Source organism: Phoxinus phoxinus (assembly GCF_949152265.1).
Source record: "Phoxinus phoxinus genome assembly, chromosome: 22".
Classification (NCBI taxonomy): domain Eukaryota; kingdom Metazoa; phylum Chordata; class Actinopteri; order Cypriniformes; family Leuciscidae; genus Phoxinus; species Phoxinus phoxinus.
In genome coordinates, this window is record NC_136897.1 from 11,839,147 (window position 1) to 11,861,741 (window position 22,595).

At 37.3% G+C, this 22,595-nt stretch overlaps 2 protein-coding genes across 13 annotated transcripts in view; one reads left to right on the forward strand and one right to left on the reverse strand.

Moving 5' to 3' along the window:
- The window catches only part of il12rb1 (interleukin 12 receptor subunit beta 1), a 25,006-nt gene extending 19,454 nt beyond the window's left edge, over positions 1–5,552 (reverse strand). The window contains exons 1-6 of one of the 5 annotated variants that reach the window (XM_079598498.1): positions 5,456–5,552; positions 3,061–3,191; positions 1,743–1,869; positions 1,039–1,214; positions 624–760; positions 506–539 (exon numbers count right to left, since the gene is read on the reverse strand). In XM_079598498.1, the coding sequence (XP_079454624.1) occupies positions 506–539; positions 624–760; positions 1,039–1,214; positions 1,743–1,869; positions 3,061–3,115 (529 nt within the window). In that variant the 5' untranslated portion in view covers positions 3,116–3,191; positions 5,456–5,552. Of the gene's footprint in view, positions 1–505; positions 540–623; positions 761–1,038; positions 1,215–1,742; positions 1,870–3,060; positions 3,371–5,455 lie in introns of those variants that run through there. The other 4 variants (XM_079598499.1, XM_079598500.1, XM_079598501.1 and 1 more) reach the window with 4 other exon arrangements.
- A 2,712-nt stretch (positions 5,553–8,264) lies between these two features.
- mast3b (microtubule associated serine/threonine kinase 3b) overlaps positions 8,265–22,595 on the forward strand; it is a 41,497-nt gene continuing 27,166 nt past the window's right edge. For 2 of the 8 annotated variants that reach the window (XM_079598490.1, XM_079598491.1), the window contains exons 1-6: positions 8,308–8,639; positions 13,694–13,780; positions 17,177–17,259; positions 18,375–18,450; positions 20,119–20,197; positions 20,496–20,653. In XM_079598490.1, the coding sequence (XP_079454616.1) occupies positions 8,596–8,639; positions 13,694–13,780; positions 17,177–17,259; positions 18,375–18,450; positions 20,119–20,197; positions 20,496–20,653 (527 nt within the window). In that variant the 5' untranslated portion in view covers positions 8,308–8,595. Of the gene's footprint in view, positions 8,640–13,693; positions 13,781–16,108; positions 16,568–17,176; positions 17,260–18,374; positions 18,451–18,670; positions 18,692–20,118; positions 20,198–20,495; positions 20,654–22,595 lie in introns of those variants that run through there. The other 6 variants (XM_079598488.1, XM_079598489.1, XM_079598492.1 and 3 more) reach the window with 6 other exon arrangements.

Here is a 22,595-nt window from a genome sequence, read left to right on the forward strand (position 1 = left end):
GTGTCGTTCAGTTGGGTGTGTCGTTCAGGTGGGTGTGTCGTACAGGTGGGTGTGTCGTACAGGTGGGTGTGTCGTTCAGGTGGGTGTGTCGTTCAGGTGGGTGTGTCGTTCAGGTGGGTGTGTCGTTCAGGTGGGTGTGTCGTTCAGGTGGGTGTGTCGTTCAGGTGGGTGTGTCGTACAGGTGGGTGTGTCGTTCAGGTGGGTGTGTCGTTCAGGTGGAAACTTGAGTTGTGAAAATTACAGAATGTTTTCAGAGTACACTGAATTATTTGATTTAAAGTTTTATTCAAATTTAATTTCTCGTGACATGACCACTTTTAACCCTTTAAACCTTTGTTATTTTTTGAACATTGCATTTAAAAGTGTGTGTGTGTGTGTGTGTGTGTGTGTGTGTGTGTGTGTGTGTGTGAGATTAACTTTTTTAAAATACTAGGACAAATCAATGATTCAGATTACCTTATTTCTGCACATGTATAATTTGTATTAGTAGAGTAAGGAGTCTAACCTGGGATAGTACTGTCCTCAGTTTCAAATGTCGCCTATAATTGCAGAACACATCATGTTAACAAAATAACAGATTCACTTCAGGATATGAAAATATCTGATTTTCTGAAATGTCTTACATTCTGCCATTCTGAGCCTCTCTCCCTCCATCTGATCTCATATTTAACACTTTTGTTATCCTTTGGTTTGTCCAGTTTGAGAGACAGGATTCCAGCTGACCTTTTCATTCTGGTAATCTGAGGCGCACTGTATTTGACTGTTGACAACATGAGAGTGACACGTTAGGGGCGACATGCCATGCAACATGTTATGCTGATAATATAATTAATTATTTACAATTAAATTTATAATAATGTAACTAATAATTAGAATAATGTATTAATTATAATACAAATTTAAATGATAATGTAATATAATATACCATATTACCATTTAATATACCAATTTATTAGAAACATGCAACAACTTTAAAATCCCACCATGTAAACTGTCAGAAATTAGCAGTTTGAATAGATCTCTTAGGCTGGTTCTTACCCAAGCATTCAAAGATGACTGAGATGTTGCTAGAATTGCAGGTGAGATTGCCCACTTGTGTTTGTACCCATATGTCCATCTTTTTTGTTGTGATTCCTAGTTCCTCCAAGGGAATATATCTCTCAGAATGAATGCCAGAGTTTGCACACATAATAAAACTTTTCTTTTCACTGTTCCTGTGCAGACCAGGAATTGAGAGTTAGATTCATGCAGATTGACATACATAATCAAACATCTGTATCTGTTATTTAGTATAGTATCGCAGTAATAAACACATTGTGGCAGCTCAATTTAATCTGTTCATCATATAAAGCAATCATTCATATTGATTAGTTTAAAATTTCTTTATGAACTTTTTGAAGCGACAAATAGGTAATTATGTAGATTGTCAATGGAGGGTCAGAAATCTCATTTCAAATATCACATTTTTGTGTTTTGAAGATGAACAGAAGTCTTACGGGTTTGGAACAACGTGAGGGTGAGTACTTGATGGCCATTTTTTTTTTTTTTGGGTGAACTGACCCTACTTTTAAAAATAATCTCACCCTAAGAAATATTCACTGTATAAAGTTTGACAACTAGCCCCAGTCTCCCCAGACCACAATATGTGGCACATTCTTTAACTCTGAGGTTTACAATGTTTCATAACTATAAAGACAATGAGATTTGTTCATGTTACTTTTTAATGTGTTGGTTGAACTCACCATATAAAAAGAGTGTGTGTCTGATTCTCCTTAGGGTTTTTCTTATCCCATTTACAAATAAAGTCCTCTTCTGGCAAAGTTGATTTTTTGTAACACCGTGGACTAGTTGTAGGTACACATCCTGCTGCTTTAAAAACATTTACATCATGGAAAAAACAAAATCTGTAAGTTTGACTGTTAACTCACCTGATCCCAGCAAATATGTTTCTTAAAGAAGTTTATTATGTTCATTAAGGCTGCATGCTATTTAATCACAAATACAGTAAAAACAGTTATATTGTGAAATACTATTACAATTGAAACAAATTGTTTTCTATTTTAATTTTGTTTTCTATTTTGTTTCTAAAAATGTAATTTAATTGTGCAAAGCTGAATTTTCATCATCATTTCTCCAGTCTTTAGTGTCACATGATCCTTCAGATATTCTAATATGCTGATTTGGTGCTCAAGAAACATTTATTATTATCAATGTTGAAAAGAGTTTTTGCTGCCTAATATTTTTTGTGAAAACCATAGCCTACACTGTATTTAAAAGTTTGTGGTACATATATATTTTTAAAGGAAGTAAAAATTTGTCAACAATGCATTAAATCGATCATAAGTGAGAGTAAAGACTTTTACAATGTTACAAAAGATTTCTATTTGAAATATGTTGTTATTTTACATTTTTTATTCATGAAATAATCCCAAAAAATAAAATGACGGTTTTCACATAAATATTAAGCAGCAAAAACCATTAACATTGATAATAATAAACATTATTAATACCTTCACCAATAACAACTGATAATAATTGCACTAAATCAGCATATATTAGAATGATTTCTGAAGGATCACGTGACACTGAAGACTGAGTAATGATGCTGAAAATGCAGTTTTACCATCACAGGAATAAATTAGATTTTTAAATAGAAAACGTTATTTTAAATTGTTATGATATTTCACAATACTAGCCTACTGTTTTTACTGTATGCTTGATGCAGGCTTGGTGAGAGCAAGAGACAGAGTCTTCTTGAAATTGTTATTATCACAAACATTTGACTACATACAAAGTATTTGGCTTTTTAAATCAGATTGATGTTATAGTAAAAACACCTAAAAGAGCAGGTCATTGAATTTGTTTGTGGTTTTATAGTTGTTTAATGGTGGTTTAGCCAAATGGCGACTGGGTCACAGCTCTGATAAAATCTACACACCGTTTCAATCTTCTGAAATCTATATTGCAACTTCCGTAAAGTCAAGCTAATCTCAATCTCGTCTTCCTCTGTCTGCGGTGTTGTATATGTGCCGTTCGCACCGATAACATCAGCAAACATACCTTCAGTCAGACTGACAGAAACAACAAGCAACAGCACAGCCACTCTCATCCCCATCGCTTCTCGTGTTTGGAAAGGTCCTCACTCATAAGACATGGCGAATACGCAGGCAGTTCAAGACGATCTTTGTACCCTGAGTTCACATTAGCAATCGTTAGGTTGGAAGTCATCTGGACTAGACACATGAGAGGTTAGTCTGATGTGTATGCACTACCCATGTGTCTTTCTGGGGAAGAATGAGGTGCAAACTACTGCATCACCACAAACCACAACACGAGAGCAGCAGGGGAAGCTCAGCTCACTTCATGAGAAAAAGCAGGTTTGGTTGCATGCTACACCCCTGTTTTTTACCTTCACTTTCAAACGTGAACATGAGAGATGGAGATACTACATGGGTTCAGTTTACAAATTAAATCATAAACCTAATTGTACAAACCTATTGAGATCGCTTTCCAAATTCCAACTAAATCATCATTAACCCAACGTGGGTGGCTTTTAGTAAAGTGGTCCTTTAGAGTAATCAGGATTTGACTCCTGAAACCGACTTCATCATACATCCTCATTTTATTTGTAGCACGCTCCATTTTCCTTAACACACAAATCCTTGAAAACCTTTCATGAACTTAGAATTTAAATACTTAAAAGCAATGTAAATACTTTACACTTGAGTCAGATAATGGCAAAAATCCCCTTTCACTCATTCATCACAGCAATAAAACTTTTAATGATGCCTCTAATGCCAAACCTCCTACTGTAAATGTTTTGTTTTGTTGTCTGTTCTCTGAGATCTTTACTTAGTCTGTCTTTATGTTTCTTAAGACTGATGTATTTATGTATTTTAGTGTCAGTTCTCGGTCATCTATGCTGGTTTCTGTCAAGTGATTAGTGCGATTTAGTTTCACTTCTTTATAGGTGTGTTTGTGGGTGAGGTGAATAGGAAGGCTTCAATTTAACCGCACTCTGCATGCGGCCAGTATTACAGTGATATCAATTGCTTCCTTAGGTTATTAATAGTAACTGTGTAGCTAAGCAGTGGTGGTAGGCTACACTGAATGTTCGTCTGAGAGAACTTTCCAACGCTCACTAACGCTCTTTTAGAACTTGAGCCAATTTAGATTGAAAGTAGATCGCAAAACCATGCTTTTTATGTCTTGTTTATGATGATGACTGCAACATTTTTTTAAAAAGGTCACTGAAAGGTTTCCTGGAAATGGTGAAATCCATTTCCTCTGACGTTGACTCTTGTTCAAATGTCAAAAAGGTGATTCACTTGTAAAAAAAAAATCCTATACAAAACAAACAAATTAATAAATAAAAATACACAAAAAAATTACTATGTTCCTCGCTACTGTAACTGAAGGTTCCCATCATTCACTGTGATCAGTATTATATCAACTAAGAGAAAATGAATTTAAGTTATCAAATGAGTTAAAGTAAATCTCAAATTCCCAGAAAAATAACGCAACTAGGCTATACTTGTCACATGCTCACTATGGACTGCCATTTAAGCAGCGTCCGAAATCACATATCTCTTAGGTGCTTATTTTGAGTAAGTAATTACTTCTCGACCGCTAAACGGTCAGTACGTTCTATATAGTATGAATGAATGTAATCTGGACGGACTACATTCTACATGTTGTCATTATCATGTGAGCTACCAGCGTCAGTTATGTCACTTCACTGCCATTCACAAATTCTCTCCTGTGGCCTCATGGGATAGTAAAGTGTCAATCGAATGCACACTCAGAATCTCGCCGGAAGTAGTTTTTTTTCAGTGCATTGTGGGATTTTTAGGGCGCAAATATAACGGACGTAAGCCAGTAAGAGGTGTGTGTGTAAACCTCACTCCACTGGCCTCAAAAGGCGTGCTAGCGTCCGCGGTGTTTAGCATCCTTGTTAGCGCAGCCGCCTCCCACATCGGAGACCCCGGTTCGAATCGATTAGGACCGATTACATTCGGTGCCGTGACCCAGATGGGAGTGAGGTTAACCTCACTCCCCTGGCTTTAAGAGGCACTAGCGGCTGTTGTTTTTTAGCTTCTTTGTGAGCGCTTCCGCCTCCCACACTGAAGAACCTGGTTCGAATCCTGCTCGGAACGGGTCGAGTAGGACTGGTTACACGAATGTTCCAGTGCAATGGATTGATTTTGCGATTGAGACAGCCTTTAAAATGGCCAACTCCCTGATCAGTGCCCTGACTAGGGATCTGATTGAGATGCACCCATTGTCTGGCCTTGTTTGTGTTTGCGTTTGTGTTGAAGGATTATAGACTCACCTTCTCATTTCTGTTTTGTTGTGCCAGAAGGATTTACATGTGTTTGCTTCTTTTGTATCTCCTAGGCAATCAAAGATAAGTGACTATTGCTCAAGTATTTTCTTAAAAGGATTTGAATCTTACCTGAAGTCTTGTTTCGGTCTCAGTTATCCTGCTCCTTGTGTTGTTAATACAGAAGAAGAAATGTGGTACTCTGGTGTTTTGTGGACTTTTGTTATTTGTAAGTATGTACGCTCTCACAAACTGTTCCACAGAGTATCTCTACATTCAGGTTTACGTTTAAAACTGTGTGCACTGCCTATATGTACCTACTCAACTGCATTGTCATCCAGTTTTGCATTTAACTCTCTCTATTTCCTCTCTCTCTAATATATCTCTATTTCCTAGTGGTGTGTTAGTTACAATATATTACACACAATGTACAATTGTGTTTTGTTTATGATTTGTTTACATTATCCTGGAAATGTACAATCACACTTTCTGTGGGGAAAAAGTATATAAGTCTATAACCTTTTTTTGTAAACTAAAACTATTTTAAAAGTTGCTAGTAGGCCTATTGATGTATTATATTCCTGTTTATGTAGCCTATATTTTGCACATTGCTAAAAATGCTTAATCAAACTTGATAAAAAATTTAATTAAATAAAAATAACCTACATTTGGTGTTAATTACTTAAATAAAATGGCGAAATATCATAGGATATTTGTCATAATTTCATGGTCAATAATAAGATATCTCTGACTTTCAGACATATGTCGCCATCTTGTGTTCAAAATGCGTATTGATGATCATAACAATTTATATATCTACCTTTATAAAACTAAAAACTTTTAACACCTGCTGAATATAATAGGTTAACCAGCTAAAAGTATTTTAGATATCACAAGGTGATTTTTCTGTTGTTACAAGCAAAATATAAAAACATAACAGTGAAGTGATTCACATTTAATACTTGTTGAGTCCTTTCATCATAAGATTTGTCAAGATCCTATTATTATTAAAAGCATGTCTGTCAGTGATGATGCATGCATAATAATCTTTGGTCATGCTGCAATTACTCATATTCCACTGTTGCAGTATAGCACCACCACTCATATATTTTATTTTTTAATCCAAAAACAGAAGTTGTTACAGTTAGTCATTCTCTGTGTTAGCTGAGTTCACTTTTGTTTATCACCGATTTATAATCAGCAAAAAAGAGAGGGAGAGGAGAAGGTAGGTCCTCATCTCCATGGTAACTGAGAGACCTCAGCTCTCTCTTATTTTGCGGTGTTCCAAGTCCTCAACACAAAGAGAAAGAGAGCAGAAAGGAAAGCCTCAAAATATTTACCATAATTTCTGTTAATGTAAATATCAAAGCTAAGTGCATATTGGAACTCTTACTCACTTCTATTACATATTTGTCAGAGGATTTTAACTATACTGTTTACAAGGATGTGCATGTGTAGAGTTAGCTCATTGCATTGATGTCAACATTTGTAATCAGGAAGCAGTACTTCTGGTATGTGCAAAATGCATGTCTGCACTCCTTCGTGTGCAGCCAGCAGCCAATGCAATCTGCTGATTGGTTAAGAGCTGCCCTGACCATGAAAACTGTAATCATTAATTGAATGCCAAGGTATCAAGATAAAATATCTTATAGATGAAATGACAATATTCCAATTTTAGTAACAATTCATAAGGTATTTATTCATTAGTTTCTTGTAATATCTATATTGCTAGTCAGATGCTAGTAAAACAAATTGATTTAAATTGAACTTTAAAGCTGGCTTTCTAACTATGTGACAAGTAAAAAAAAGAAGCAAATGGTACGATAAGAAGTATTAGCCACTGACATGCAGGTACAAGTGTATCGGAGGCCAATGTATTTGTTAGCGCACCAGCCTCCAGTGTAGGACTGGAGAGGTTACATTGGTGCCGTGACCCAGATGGAATTGAGGTTTAGGGGGGCGAGTGTAACGGAGGCCAGCTAGTAGAAGCTGTGCGAGTAAATGTCACTCCCCTTGCCTCAAGAGGTGCACTAGCAACTGACGCTAGAGACTGCAGTCTTTAGCGTCCTTGTTAGCACACCCACCTGCCATGCCAGAGACGCCGGTTTGAGCGGGGCGAGTAGGACATGGGTTACATTGGTGTAGTGACTCGGATGGGTCTATTGGTACAATTACCTGTAACGAGTCACTGAAATTGGTTAGAGCATTTTGTATACATAAGCTGCATCTGAATACTTTTGCATACTTCCCTACTATAGCCTATATAGGCAAAAAAAAAAAGGATGTGACAAATTAAGTTTCCCAATTCAGTTACTTGCAAAAAGTACCCGGGTGACCGACTTCTTCTGGCGAGATTCTGAGTGTGCATACAATGGACATGTTACTATCCCATGAGGTCACGGGTGAGGATTTGTGAATGGCAGTGAAGCGACGTAATTGATGCTGGTAGGTCACATCACATGATTATGACAGCATGGTGAATGTAGTACGTCCGGATTACATTCATTCTACACACACTCATATTATAGAACATACTTTTTTAGCCGTGAAGTAGGCTAACTACTTATTCAAAATAAGTACTAGCCTACTCAAGAGAGTAGCCTATGCAATCTTGGACACAGTTGAATGCCAGATGCTGTAATTTAATTGGAATAATAAGTATAATATATAATATATATATATAATAAATAAGCAGTGTTACCATGAACAATGCATACTGAGTGGTGTAGCAAAGGAGTGTATTGTATAACTAATTGAAAAGATACTATCAGATCACTTACTATAAAAATATAAGTAGCCTGGTAAAAACAAAATTGATAAGAGTTAGTTGTAAAACGTCTTGCCAAAAGCTTGCCGACTTGGTCAAAAGCTGCCCTAATCTCATGAAAACTGTAAGGTAAAATTGGTGTTGTTGTTGTTGTTGTTTTTTCACCTGTATGTTGATGCACGTTTTTGAAACACACCTCCTCTGACTCTAAGCATGCAATCACATGGGAGATGTGACCGCACCATTCAATCTCAATCATCTCTCACTCGCTCTCTGCTTGCCAGAGTCACTTTCGCTTAGAAGCATGACATTACTTCAACTAAAAGTGTTCCTTGAGAATCTGTCTAGTTTAATGGAGTATCTGCACTAGTACAACAGAAAACCTCACGCTGTCGTTTGGCAGATGTTAAACGACGATGTGTAAACAGTGGGCACTTTGTGGTCTCGCGTGAGATCTGAGACAAGGTTTATTTTCACCTGATCGTGCTTCAAGGGCTTCTTAAAGATGAAGAGGAGAGACAAGCTGAAAATTCCCTCCCTCACTTTAGAGTAAGCTCAAATATTCTTTTCGTTATTCAAATGTTGGTGATGAATTATTTATTCGCGATGGGGGAAACCCCCTCGGAACTGTTGTGAGAGACGAGCCGACAGCCACGACAACAGCAAAATTGTACAAAATAATCAAACGTTTATTAATTTCTCTTCGATTTCTGTGTGTTTTTATGTTTGATATCGATGTAAATTAAACAGTCAAGTACAAGTAACGAAGTGGCTCGCGATGTCATTTAGTGTTTGCTGTGCGGAAGAAAAATACTGCGCTGTATAATATATGGGACACACTACGATTCAACATTAAGCGACACATGTGTTTACATTAAAGGTTAAAATACTCCATTAAGGATTCAATATTTGTTGTTTGTTTTTTAGCGAGAAACATTTCCTTTTGTTTCATGCGCATCAACCACACATAGAAAGGATTGTGTTTTTAGACCTAAAAGTCTGTAAGTTAAATGTTCTGTATGATTAACAACATTTGTTCATGGCTTCTTCACCTTTAGGTTTGTACACTGTTGGAATTTAAACTTTAAATTCTAAAGTAAAACTGTTATCTGGTTAATTAACTGTAATATCTTTACAAAAGAAAAGTTATAGCCTAATACATTTAATTGCACATTACATGTAGCTACTTTACTGTAAAATACTTAAAAATGAATGTTTATTGACGTATATTTATAAAATACGTATAAAATGACAGTGTAGCCTATATATACTAATATATATATATATATATATATATATATATATATATATATATATATATATATATATAGGCCTATATATATATACACACACACACACACACACACACACACATACTTCTATATAGGAATATATATGTAATATATATATACACAATACTTTTACAGTAAAAATAAATTAAGAAAAAATACAAGTCACCTTACAATTTACAGTGAAAACCCATCACGATCTCATGAAAGTGTGTATCTTTACCACAAATTTTATTTCTCGTGCCATTTATATGGCAAAAAATGTTTTTGTTTTTTTTGCGAGCATATGCTTTGCACTGTAAACCCCTTGGTTAGGATTAGGGGTGGGGAGTGCGTGTGTATTACACGCCAAAAAGTGCATGCACGCGAAAACTGCGTATTATATGCACCCCAAAACAATTTTTGGCTAATAAATTGCACAATAAATAAAATTTGTGGTATAGAAACGCACTTTCATGAGATCGGGCTGGAAAAACAGTAAAAAAAAATTATGCATAATGCTTCACATCTGCTTCTAATCTGCTTCACATCTAATTTAATTTTTTAGGGTGGTTAAGCCTACATTTTATGTTGTTTGGTTAATGTTTATTGCATTATCCTAATGATGTTTGTATGTATGGCACTGTGCACTCTCTATACTTGTATTGGCGGTCTATGGATAGGCCCACTTGTTGTTACCGTATTTGAATTAGTCATTTTTAGAAACCACGGTTTTTACAGTAAATTTAACAATATTGTACATTGTCATTGCCTATAGTCAGATTAGGCTACATGGAATCATCTTCACTACAGTGACTTTTCATTGGAATCATTCCAAATCACGTTTATAGAGAGGGTTGCAGATGTGCTTTCTATATTGAACTCTATAATCACATGTTCAGGATCCTACTATGATTGAGCTTTTAAGTGAGAACACAAGTCTGAGTGTTCTGACACTCTCCTTATCGCATCCGTATCGTTGTGGCAATGTTTTTCTGCTTTTCTGACACTTGCTTCTGCCTGCCTTCAACATGATCACTGCAGCTTTCCAACCCTGTCCTCCCACTCTGGGCTTGGAGTGAATATAGCCGACCCCACAACCCACTGCATTTTCAATCCCAGTGTGTAGGAGCCCACATCCGGAGCCTTCCTTCAGCAAAAGCATATCCAAATATGATTGAGGATTACTGCTGATTTGTAGGGATTTTCTGCTTTGGGTTCCAAAAGCACTGCGACGGATCTGTAAGAAGATACAAAGCTGTTTGAATTGTGTGTTTCTTATCGAACACTGCGTATTCTGAAGGCAAATGAAACAGAGAATGGTTGAAAGCGGCATAACATCAGATTGTTGAGCGCAGGGGGGTAGTATTCACAGTTGGGTCGTCTCCAGTTTTCTCTCTTCACCATGACAACATCTTCACACTTCCACAGCGCTCGTTGCTATCTGTTGCGGTGAGAATATACAAACTGCCAGACGGTGGCAGCCCTATTTGTACAGTCACACATATTTAACGTTCCAGTTAGCTTTTAGATCACCAAAATACTAATTTGTTATACAAACCAAAGTTCATCAAAGTTTGACCGGAGCACTTCAGGGAATATTTTAGAACGACCAATACTAAAACAGCACATTACCCTCATCAAGGTCACACTAATCAATACCTGTCTAAACTGGCTACTGCTAACAACATGCCTCGTGTCTATTTTGATTTGCTCCATTCAGTCTGACGTGTAAATACCTGTCGGGTTAGCCTGAATATGTTTTAGGCTACTCAGCTGATGACAACATTGAATGGCATCAAGGAAACATGAGAAATTGTGCTTCTTGCAGTTAATGGCTTTATCTTGATGCCACTAATGCATTTTGTGGAACTGAAACTCATGGAGGCAGTAAACAGTAAATGACTTTGAAGGTCACACATTAAAGTACCGTAATTTACTGAACTATATCACTGGAAAACACCTGCCGCCTGCAGGACCAGACTGAAACCTGTTGACAAAAACAGTGGAAATTTGAGATTACATGCTTTTATATAGCTAGAACCCTACTAATAATCCAATTCATATGCTGTTAGATCTCTGATTATATGAATCATGTGGCATGTATTAGCTGTTCACCATACATGATGCATTCCATCTCATTGCCTGACATTTTCCATCCGGATAACTGCTGCTTGTGGAAACTATGTTATTTAAAGATGCTGTAAGTGATGTTTGACATTCTACTAACCCTTGTCAGACTACTGGTACAAGTATGGATACAACGATGTTTACACGAAATGATAAAAACGTTCTGCTTTGTGTTTTTGTGTACAGGCGGCAATGTTGTCAAAACGATCCCGTTCACACAAGTCCGTAAAAACGACTAAAAATGCTGTATTCTGCTGCCAGGCCAGTAGTTGGCGATGTCACTTTGTAATTCTCATGCACATGAAGCCACCATTTCAAAAAGTAGTTCACACGGAGATGATAACAGTATCGTTTTCAAAAACGTTGAAAACAAGTTTGCATATTCAGGCCCCCAAAACACCATTGACATAAATAAATGGCCAAAACGCATTAAAAAGTGTTTCTTTTGTGTACAGATAACAGCATTATCAAAACATGGATCCGCAAAAACAACTAAAAATGCTGTATTATGCATGCCAGGCCAGTAGTTGTACACGTAATATGCATGCGCATGACGTCACCGCTTTCACAAATTTGCGTTTTTGTTGTTTAGACGGAGACGATAATGGTAGTGTTTTCAAAAACGTGCACTTTGAATGTTTTCAGGCCCCCAAAACACTGTTGTCGTGTAAATGAACGGCCAAAACGCATAAAAAAATGTCCTGTTATTAGTTGAAAATCATGATGTGTAAATGGCCCCTTAGTTGAAAACAGTGTTGTGTAAATGACCCCTAAAATAGACTGTCTACATCTATTCATCCACACACCCTTTGTCCAAAACCAGACCCCCAAAGACATGTCAGCACACACAGAAGAACTTCCAAGGTTGCTGATTGGCTAAAAAAAAAGTGCAGGCCACGCTCAGATTTTTCTTTTACTGTTTTCAAAACCTTTCAAAAAGACAAATGTGATTTCTCACAACACCTATTTGAGTGAGATATCTTTCAAAAGTTTGGGATTAGTACGAATTAATAATACTTGTATTCAGCAAGGACATACTGTATTAAATTGATCAAACGTGAGAGTAAAGACATTTAATGCTGCAAAAGATTTCTATTTCAAATAAATGATGTTCTTTTATCAAAAAACAGCTTCTTCAAAAATATTAAGCAGCACAGCCGATTTCAACATTGATAGTAATAAGACATGTTTTTATGAGCACCAAATCAGCATAATTATTTCAGACACTGAAGACTGGAGTAATGATGCTGAATATTTAGCTTTTCGCAACGATTAATCGCGATTAATTGCATCCGAAATAGAAGTTTGTGTAATATAAATATATATATACAGTATAGGCCTACATGCAAATTATCTTAAATATATACATGCATGTGTGTGTATTTATATATACAAAATAATTATACACAGTACACACACATATGTAAACACAAACTTTTATTTTGGATGCGATTAATCGTTGCACAGCCCTAATTATAATATATTTAAAATTTTGATTTTACTGTTTTTTTTTTTTTTTGTCAAATATTCTTTGTTGAGCATAATACTTTTTTTTTCGAAAACTTTATGCATAATGTTAAAAGAATCGCTTACAGCATCTTTACGTGGCCTTTTCAAAGTCCCTGTTCATATCTCATTCATTCATTTGTGCATTTATTTTTTCTTTCATGTGTAATGTTTTGCAGCATCATGATTCCACTTAATTAATCCTTTAAAGGGATAGTTCACCCAAAAATGAAAAGTAGCCCATGATTTACTCACCCTGAAGCTATAGGTGTATTTGACATTCTTCTTTCAGACAAATACAGTTAAATAAATAAATGTCCCGGCTCTTCCAAGCTTTATAATGGGAGTGAATGGCTCATTTCGGACTCAGTGTCCAAGGACCTTAACACTTGAACTTGACGCGCAATGTAAAGACCTTTATTAAACCCCGGAGACGCGTGGAGCACTTTAATCATGAATAGATGCACTTTAATGGACTTAAAAAGACATACAGCCATTCGCTGAAAGAAGATTGTCATATACACCTAGGATGGCCTCAGGGTGAGTAAATCATGGGCCAACTTTCATTTTTGGGTGAACTATCACTTTAAGCACTTTGATTTGCAGTGCTGCCTAGAGCATGAAGAAACACCAACAGAAGTAGTGTCTACATGCACTTAGTCAGAGAGCTAATGCATGTAAACGTGTCTTGCTTTTCAGTTTGTCACCCAGCCAGAGCCCCATCATCCTGAGTCCATGCAGTCCAGGCAGCCCCTGCAGTCCTTTACAATCCCTTCATCCCTGGAGGTAAGACAGCCGATTCACAAGCCAAAAACATTACATAAACCTGCGCCGGTCCTGCAGAGAGGCAGAACTGTCTCCAGTTAGTCAGCATGACAAACACATCTTATTGATTTTTTTATACTCATATCTATATGTAAAGCTCATGTCATATGTGTATGATTCATATGGACACCAAAAGCCCCAAACGTGTTTTTCCCATGCACATTGCACCCGCATGACTGACTACTTGCTGATATTAATACTATGTATCTCCTTTTTAAAATCCCATTCAGTAAGACAATATTATGAGAGTATTATTTGATTATAATTCGAGATCACATGTAAAAAACTAACATTGTATGACATGATATATGGAACAGGCTTGACGCTTATACAGGTGTGTACATAATTTTCATCATATAAAACTCGTCAACCACTTTTGTAATTTAAACATTTGAACTTTTACTTAAAATAGATGATTTGTCATTTTGAGATGGTTTATACAAAACCATAGCTTGTCAAAATAATAAAACGTTTTGTTATAATAGTATATATATTTTTATTTATAAAAATAATATATACAGTGCTTAGCATAAGTGAACACACCAATGCTAAAGTTGACTATAAGAGGAATAAAAAAATCAGCTTTTGGAAAATGATCTTAATGCCTTAATTTAAAAAAAATGAGGAAAACTCCAAGCTTTAAGGACACCAATTTTCTTTGTGAATGAATGTATCGTAAATAAATAAATGTTCTTCCTTAAAATACAGGGTGCATAAGTCAGGACACCCCTATGTTAAATTCCCATAGAGGCGGGTAGATTTTTATTTTTAGAGGCCAGTTATTTCATGGATCCAGGATACTATGCATCCTGATAAAGTTCCCTTGGCCTTTGGAATTAAAATAGCCCCACATCATTACATACCCTTCACCATACCTAGAGATTGGCATGGTTTTATTTCAGTTAGCCTAACAGCTGGCTTGATTTGCATTGAGAGATGATCTTATGGAAAGTACCCCATGCCAATCTCTAGGTATGGTGAAGGGTATGTAATGATGTGACATAAAAATGTACATAAACCCACCCCCGGGAACACGATTTATAGATCATCAAGATATGCGAATCAGTGACTAGAAGATAACTACATAAGCTACATCAATTCACCAAAAATCAGTCAGAAATGTTGTCTCTACATATTATCACTTCTTGAATCTCTCCATCTTTCTGACTCCGGTTGAACATAAAAGGCTTTTTTTAATTTTCAGTGCATGTCTGTCTGTGTGAGAGGTAAAAGGACACAAGCTGTTGTAGCTCCGCCCTCTGTGACGGGAGCAGCAGCTAATTTGCATTTAAAGTAACAGACACCCTCAAAAAGTGACAACTTTAACATGCTATATAAAAAATATCTGTGGGGTATTTTGAGCTAAAACTTCATATACACACTCTGGGGACATCAAATGCTTGTTTTACATCTTGTGAAAAGGGCATTATACCACCCCTTTAAAGTTGTTAAATGTTACATAATCCGATTCCAAAAATAGTACTTGTAATTAGATTAGATTACACTTTAAAACCTTTGTAATTAGACTACAGTTACTTTTTATTGATTACAATACATGTTTATATTGTTCACACAATGGCAGTGAATCATTCATAATTTATTGATTCTCCCTAATTCTTCTTTTTCGTGTTTTCAATTTTCCGTTCTTAAAAAAAGCATATTGCTTATATACATTCAGAAAGTCTTCTAGTTTTGTGAAATTGCACACAGAGAGAGAGACCACAGCCACTAGTGAGGTGGCTAAAATTAGTCTACATGGAAAATGGAGAGGCCACAAAGCATTTGACCAATGGATTTACAATAATATTTTTACCTTTAGTGAGCATTGCATATTGAATCAACTCCTGTCAAACACATACATTATTATTTGAACAATCACCAAGTAATTTGTCTTTGGAAGGCTTTTGTCTTTCAAACACATTTTTATTACTATTATTTTTTTATCAGGCCTATTTATTTTAAATTATTTATTTAATTACTAGCTTTTCATTAAACGCACAAACCTCCTAAAGTTGTAATGAATTATGTGATGCTCTATTATTTTGACTAGCTTTCACGTGAGGATTTAACGTCACTGGTGAAACGTTTACGTTAGGTCATACCATCTTTCAGATTCGCTATTGCTTCTATCTTATTTATTAAACGTGGAAAATATATATTTAGAAAATGGAAACTAAATATATATTTTCGACAAATTACAAAAGGGTTAACTTAGTTGGTCAAAATAGAGACGTTTTAGTCAAAACCTCGGCTTAGACTTCTCTTCCCCCCCCCTCTTCGTAGCGAGATGGTACATCCCAAGCGTATCACCCGGCAATCAATCAACACGAGAAACAACATCAACAATACAGCATCTTACTCTCAAACATGGGCTCACTCATGTTATTCGATGGAGGTCGCATTTTGGAAAGTAATTAATCAACTTGTTGCTAGCTCTAGACGATATCGAAAGGTGCTTTCAACAAAATGTGAACGTCTAAACTTTTACGAAGTTGCACGGCGAGTCTAGGCAGGCGAACAGCAGCGTGCCACACAAAGAACAGAGATGGACCGCTGCGAGTCGGACGTAGTCTCCCGTACGACATGATACAGTCAAGACTCTTCTTTCGGCTTCTGTTGCTCGGTGTTGCTTGGACGGTTGACACTCTGATCGTGTGCGATTATGTCTGATCCAAGTTCCTGGAGCGCGTTGCCTGGCAGCAGCAAAGCTAATTTTTTTACGGGCGCGATGCTCAGGCGATCCAAAAGGTAACGTTAACATGCAACATTAGACGAGATGACACATTCGAAAGCTTTGAACTTGCACAACTTTTGGGCGTTTCGTGGTCGATGTATGTAATCATTAATGCTGTTGTTGTGTCTCAAAACAGTGTCCGTCGAAGTAGCGTGTCTAATAAAGTATGACGCACTATAATAGAGCAAGGACTATGAAAACTGTTGGCTTGGTATTATCTAAACCTTTATTTCGAGCCATCGATGGTGGCATATATGTATATGCATTGATAGACCTCTGTAGCTGCAGACTAGCTCGAGATGAAGGTGCAATGCATGACTCCGCAAGAGCTGTTGGGAGAGAAAGTGACACATCATGCACAACTTGAGTCTTTTGGGTAATGCAAATGACAGCTGTGTTGAATGACACCACCTCTGATGTCCAGAGTGTGCAGATGTTTCAGAATTACTCATAAATTTAATCTTAAACACACAAAAAAATATTGTTACACTGTTGAGGGTGTGCTGATCATTAAACCCTTTGTCACTTTCCTTTGTTAACTTTGCCGTTGGCAATCAAAGCTGGGTTGGATTATGATGAAAGGTTTTTAATAATCCCTCTCTCCTCTTGTTTGTGTGTTGCAGCTGTCGCAGCAGTAATAGAAAGAGCCTTGGTGTTGGAACGCCATCGCCCACCCGCCCTCTGTCTCCTCTGTCCGCCCACACAGGTAACACTCGCCGACACATGACACTCGCACTAGGAAAGCTGACATTGAGCTGGCCTGTCACCATTGAGTGTGGCTGGAGTAACACAAGCCTGTACACTTCTTCACCCTCGTGTCTCTTACTATCCCGGCTGAAGGGGTTACTTACTTTTAGTTAAAGGGATAGTTCACCCAAAAAATTAAAATGTGAAAAATCAGATCCTGTATGTTGTTATTTTGGTCTGCAGAACCCAACGGATATTTTTTAAGAGCCTACATGCAGCTCTTTTCTACACCGCAGCAGTTTGTTAGTTACCTAGTTGTCTATCAACTCCCAAAAAAAGCACAAAGTAGTTCTTATGAATTTGCACTGCATTTCAAGTCTTCTAAAGCCGCATGATAGCTTTGTGTAAAGGAAAAGACCAAAATTTTAACAGCTTTCCACTGATAATCTCCCCATACAATGACTACATTGACTAGATCATTTAGTTAAGTGACTTAAACTTGATCATTAACAGAATCTCAAATCAACTGAATGATTTCTTTACAAATCAACTGAATGCTTGGTTCCCGATTCAACTGAATGATTGGTTCCTAATTTAACTAAACGATTGGTTCCTGATTCAACTGAACGATCTGCTCACGAATCAGCTGATTAACATTTAACTTTAAGTCATTAAGTATATCTAGCTAACCAGCTATTTTTTAAAGTTGCATCTTTGTGTAACTTTGGCCAAACAGGTTTGCACAAACAATGGCTGTTTTTTTCCCTGTCTGGTTTCTCTAACACAGGCATGTAGTCCCGTCCAAAAACATTTGTCATTGGTGGAGTCAATTCTGCCATATCTGGCTGTTCAAACAAAGAGTTTTGATTGCACCACTGTGTCTAAACGTTGTGGGGGGACTTACAGTTGTCTCTGAGTATTAAGCTGGAGCAAATATTTCAAAAACGTTGAAAAAATTACACGCATCAACTTTAAACTCCATACAGTGAACCAGACACATATGTTACAAAAGAAGATAAATGTCCTAAAGTGTGTGATTTGTGAAACATCTGAAGTCATCTGACGTCTATTAAATTGTGTAGCTTACGTAACAACTGTGTGCTCTGTTGAAATTTCCTCTTGTTCCCCTTCCAGCTGCCAGCAGCCCTCTGGACAGCCCACGAAATGTGTCCACTGCTGTTTGCTCTCTCAACTTCCCTTTCGCCCGCAGGTAGACAAGCACACTTTATCTTTTTTTTCTTGTTCTTCAAGTAGATGATGGGATCAGTATTCTTAATATTCTTCAGCATTTACCACTTTGTCAACTTAGTGTTAGGTTCATATTATATAGAGTTGACTCCTTTATTCTCATATGGAGCTTTCTATATTGTAGACCTCACTAAGTCTGTTGCCTATTTTCTCTCTCTTCATCCCTCTTTATTTCTTCTTAGCCACCTGGCTCGAGCTGACAGGTAGCCAATCTCTTTTTTACACTATAACCTGGCCAAACCTTAATCACCTTATGTATTTCTGGGACTGGGTACTCTTTAGACACTACCTGTTGTTATTGTTTTGCATTTCTGCTTATACTACACTGTTCCATTTATGGACTTTAAAAAAAATGATGCACTTGGGAAAGTTCTATCAAGTATTTAATATAATTTTATATAAGTAACGGTACACTTTATTCGTTACACCTGTTCAACTGCTTGTTAACGCAAGTATCTAATCAGCAAATTACATGACAGCAGCTCAATGCATTTAGACATGTTCAATCTGAGCATCAGAAGTGACTTGGATGTGGCATGGTTGTTGGTGCCAGACGGGCTGGTCTGAGTATTTCAGAAACTGCTGATCTATTGGGGTTTTCACACACACAACCATCTCTAGGGTTTACAGAGAATGGTCCGAACAAGAGTAAATATCCAGTGAGCGGTGAAAATGCCTTGTTCAGAGTTCAGAGAAGAATGATCAGACTGGTCTGAGCTGATAGAAAGTCAACAGTATCTCAAATAACCACTCATTACTGAGGTCTGCAGAAACATAACATGTCATGCTCTGACGCAGAAGAGCTACAGCAACAGAAGACAGGTGACACTCCTGTCAGTTAAGAACAGGACACTGAGGCTACAAGCGCACTGGCTCACCAAAGTTGGACAATAGAAGATTGGAAAAACGTTGCCTGATCATCAGTCTAGATTTCAGCTGAAACTCCAATGGCAGGGTCAGAATTTGACGTAAACAACATGAACGCATGGATCCATCCTGCCTTGTATCAATGGTTCAGGCTCCTGGTGGAGGTGTAATGGTGTGGGGGATATTTTCTTGGCACACTTTGGGCCCCTTAGTACCAATTGAACATTGTTTTAATGCCACACCCTATCTGAATATTGTTGCTGACCATGTCCAGCCCTTTATAACCACACGGTACCATCTTCTGATGGCTACTTCCAACAAGATAACGTGACATATCACAAAGCTCAAATTATCAGTAACTGGTTTCTTGAACATGATGATGAATTCACTATACTTAAATGGCTTCCACAGTCACCAGATCTCAATCCAATAGAGCACCTTTGGGATGTGGTGGAACGGGAGATTCACATCATGGATGTAGAGCCGACAAATCTACAGCAACTGTGTGATGCTATCATGTCAATGGACCAACATTTCTGAGGAATGTTTCCAGCATCTTGCTGAATCTATGTCATGAAGAATTAAGGCAGTTCTGAAGGAATAAGGGGTCTAACTCGGTACTTGCTAGGTGTACATAATAAAGTGGCGTGTGTGTGTGTTAAAATATAAAAATCACTTGTTGTGGTCTGACTAAGCGGCCACATACAGTTTTGAGTGATAGTGTATCATTCTGTCTCCTGAAATTCTCTTGTTCTCTCCACAGAGCGGAAGGGAGACGGTGGTCTCTGGCATCACTTCCGTCCTCAGGTTACGGGACCAACCCTCCCAGCTCAACTGTCTCAGTATGAGGCTTTCATTTATCTACAATTCAAATCTTACAAATCTTAATGAACATGCATAGCATTTTGTTTGAAACAGCGTGAGGGTGCGTATATATTGACAATTTCCATTAAAACTCTTTAATAGTGAAAGAGCAAATGAGAAGGAATTCTTCCTGTATGAATCAGCTCTGTGAAACCTTCTCATGTTTCTGCATACCTAGACAATTGTTGATAGGTTTAAGGATGGTTTTCAGTAAATTTGGGACTATTTTATGTTAATTGTGGCCATGTATTTGACGATGCATTTGTTGTTTTGCAGTCATCTTCCTCATCTCAAGAACGTCTGCACCAGCTTCCATACCAACCCACACAGGACGAGCTTCATTTCCTGTTCAAACACTTCCGAAGTTCGGAGAGCATAGCTGATGAAGATGGGCGGCCCTCCCCGTTTATACGACCCCGGTCACGTAGCCTTAGGTAAACAAAAACACACATGCACCGATTAATTTCAGCATAGGATGCCAATATTTGCATCTTAAAAATATGGTTATTATGGATTAATCATTAAATCTCCTTGAGTTTTATGGTCTGACCTGTAGCCAGATTCATGAAAATCTTCTTAAGAAGTTAAGATAAATTAAGAAATTTGTAAGAATGTTCCTAAGTGCAATTCTTGTTAAAATAGCTGTTTTAAAAGAGCCTGTCTCAGGAAGATGTAGCGGTTATTCCCATTCATTTGCACGCTCTCTAGAGTGAATGCGTCCGGTATCTGTGTGCTGCCACGCTGGTTCTAGCTAAAGTTAATGCATCGTATATGCGTTCACTCTAGTGATGTTTTCCTGATAAAAAATTAAGTCATTTCAGAACGATCGTCGACATTCCCGGAACTAGTTATATGTATTATATGTAGTTAGTGTAATGTTGCAATGCCTAATATTTGCAACCCCATACATTCATTAAACATCTTATCTTTGGGGATTTAAAACTGGTTGGAGCAGGGGTGTGAAACTCAGTTCCTTGAGGGCCACAGCCCTGCAGAGTTTAGCTTCAACCCTACTTAAACACACCTGATCCAGTTAGTCAAGTCCTTCAGGCTTATTTGAAAACTTCAGGGCCATTTCTCAATATGCGTTCTTGTCTGTTCTTGTGGACTTGTGAAATGTCATCAGTCGCTGCCCAAGTACTGTTCCAATTTACAGATCACATCTAGCCAAGTACAGTTCAAATCTCTGGATGTGTTCTTGCTCCGCCCCTTTTATCGAGGATGCATTGAGAGGTGACTTGTGTGGACTTGAGTCAGCCAAGTATCCCAGAATGCATCTCGCACCAACCAGCAAGCGTCAATAGCAGAGGAGAAAACCCATGTAATTTAAAAATACTACTTTTATTGTCACGAAATGTAGTATTAAGAGTTTTTCATGCGAGGATGTTGTTGTTTAAGGTCAAATTTGTGATTTATTGATAGAGAGAGAGCGCCTATTTGATCATTTGATCTGATGTTTTCGGAGTTGTGAGATCCAGGCGATCACCGGTCGGTCAGCGGCGCTCATTAAAGGGGTCATGACATGTTTTTTTTAATTTTATTATTATGTTCCCTTAGGTGCAATTATAGTATTACTATAGTTTTTTTTACAAAAAACTTTTAAAATGTAGTTATTTATGACCTTTTCCCACCCTGTTTCTCATCCTCTGATTCAAACAGTCTGTTTTGGGGTGTTTCCCCTTTAAGAGTTCAGTGTTAACGCCCACTGTTATGATTGGCTAACGTCAGTGCCTATGCATCAATTATTAACGCCCCCAGCCAGAACATTTGAGGATTCGGCGCAACTATTTAGTAGCGGGTGATGCATGCGAAGCTATGGCTCTTGCAATGATAAAACCTTATTATGTTTGAGCCGGAATCAGAGGAAAATGAACCATCACCACAACAACGAAGACTGGATCAGCCCGTGTCCACATGGAAAGTGAAACTATTTTGAATTAATAAAAAAAAATTAACCCGAGACACTTGAAAACGGATTATTGTTGCATAATTATCCTATAGCTTAATTTGCTAACAGTTTAACATTATTTAACTAATCACATGTAGGCCTACTAGAAAGGCGACATATTTTCAAGATTCTCTTATACAAATCTGTTTATATTAGCCATGGTAAAAAGTACGTTTGCGTCGTCGTTGTTGAGCCCAGAATAGTCGGCACGGACTTATCTTTGAGCAACAGTTTTCTGGCAAAGCCAGCATCATTTTGGGATTTTTTTCCTCAAAACAGTCATCCTTAAATGTATAGAACAAACGCTTAAACTAACACTGCCGTGACTGGGACGTCCGCAAAAAATAAAGTGCATCCATTTTTCCCTGACGTCTGGATCTTTCAGCGTATTTAAAAAGTAGTTTAAAGTTTTAAATACATTACTTACA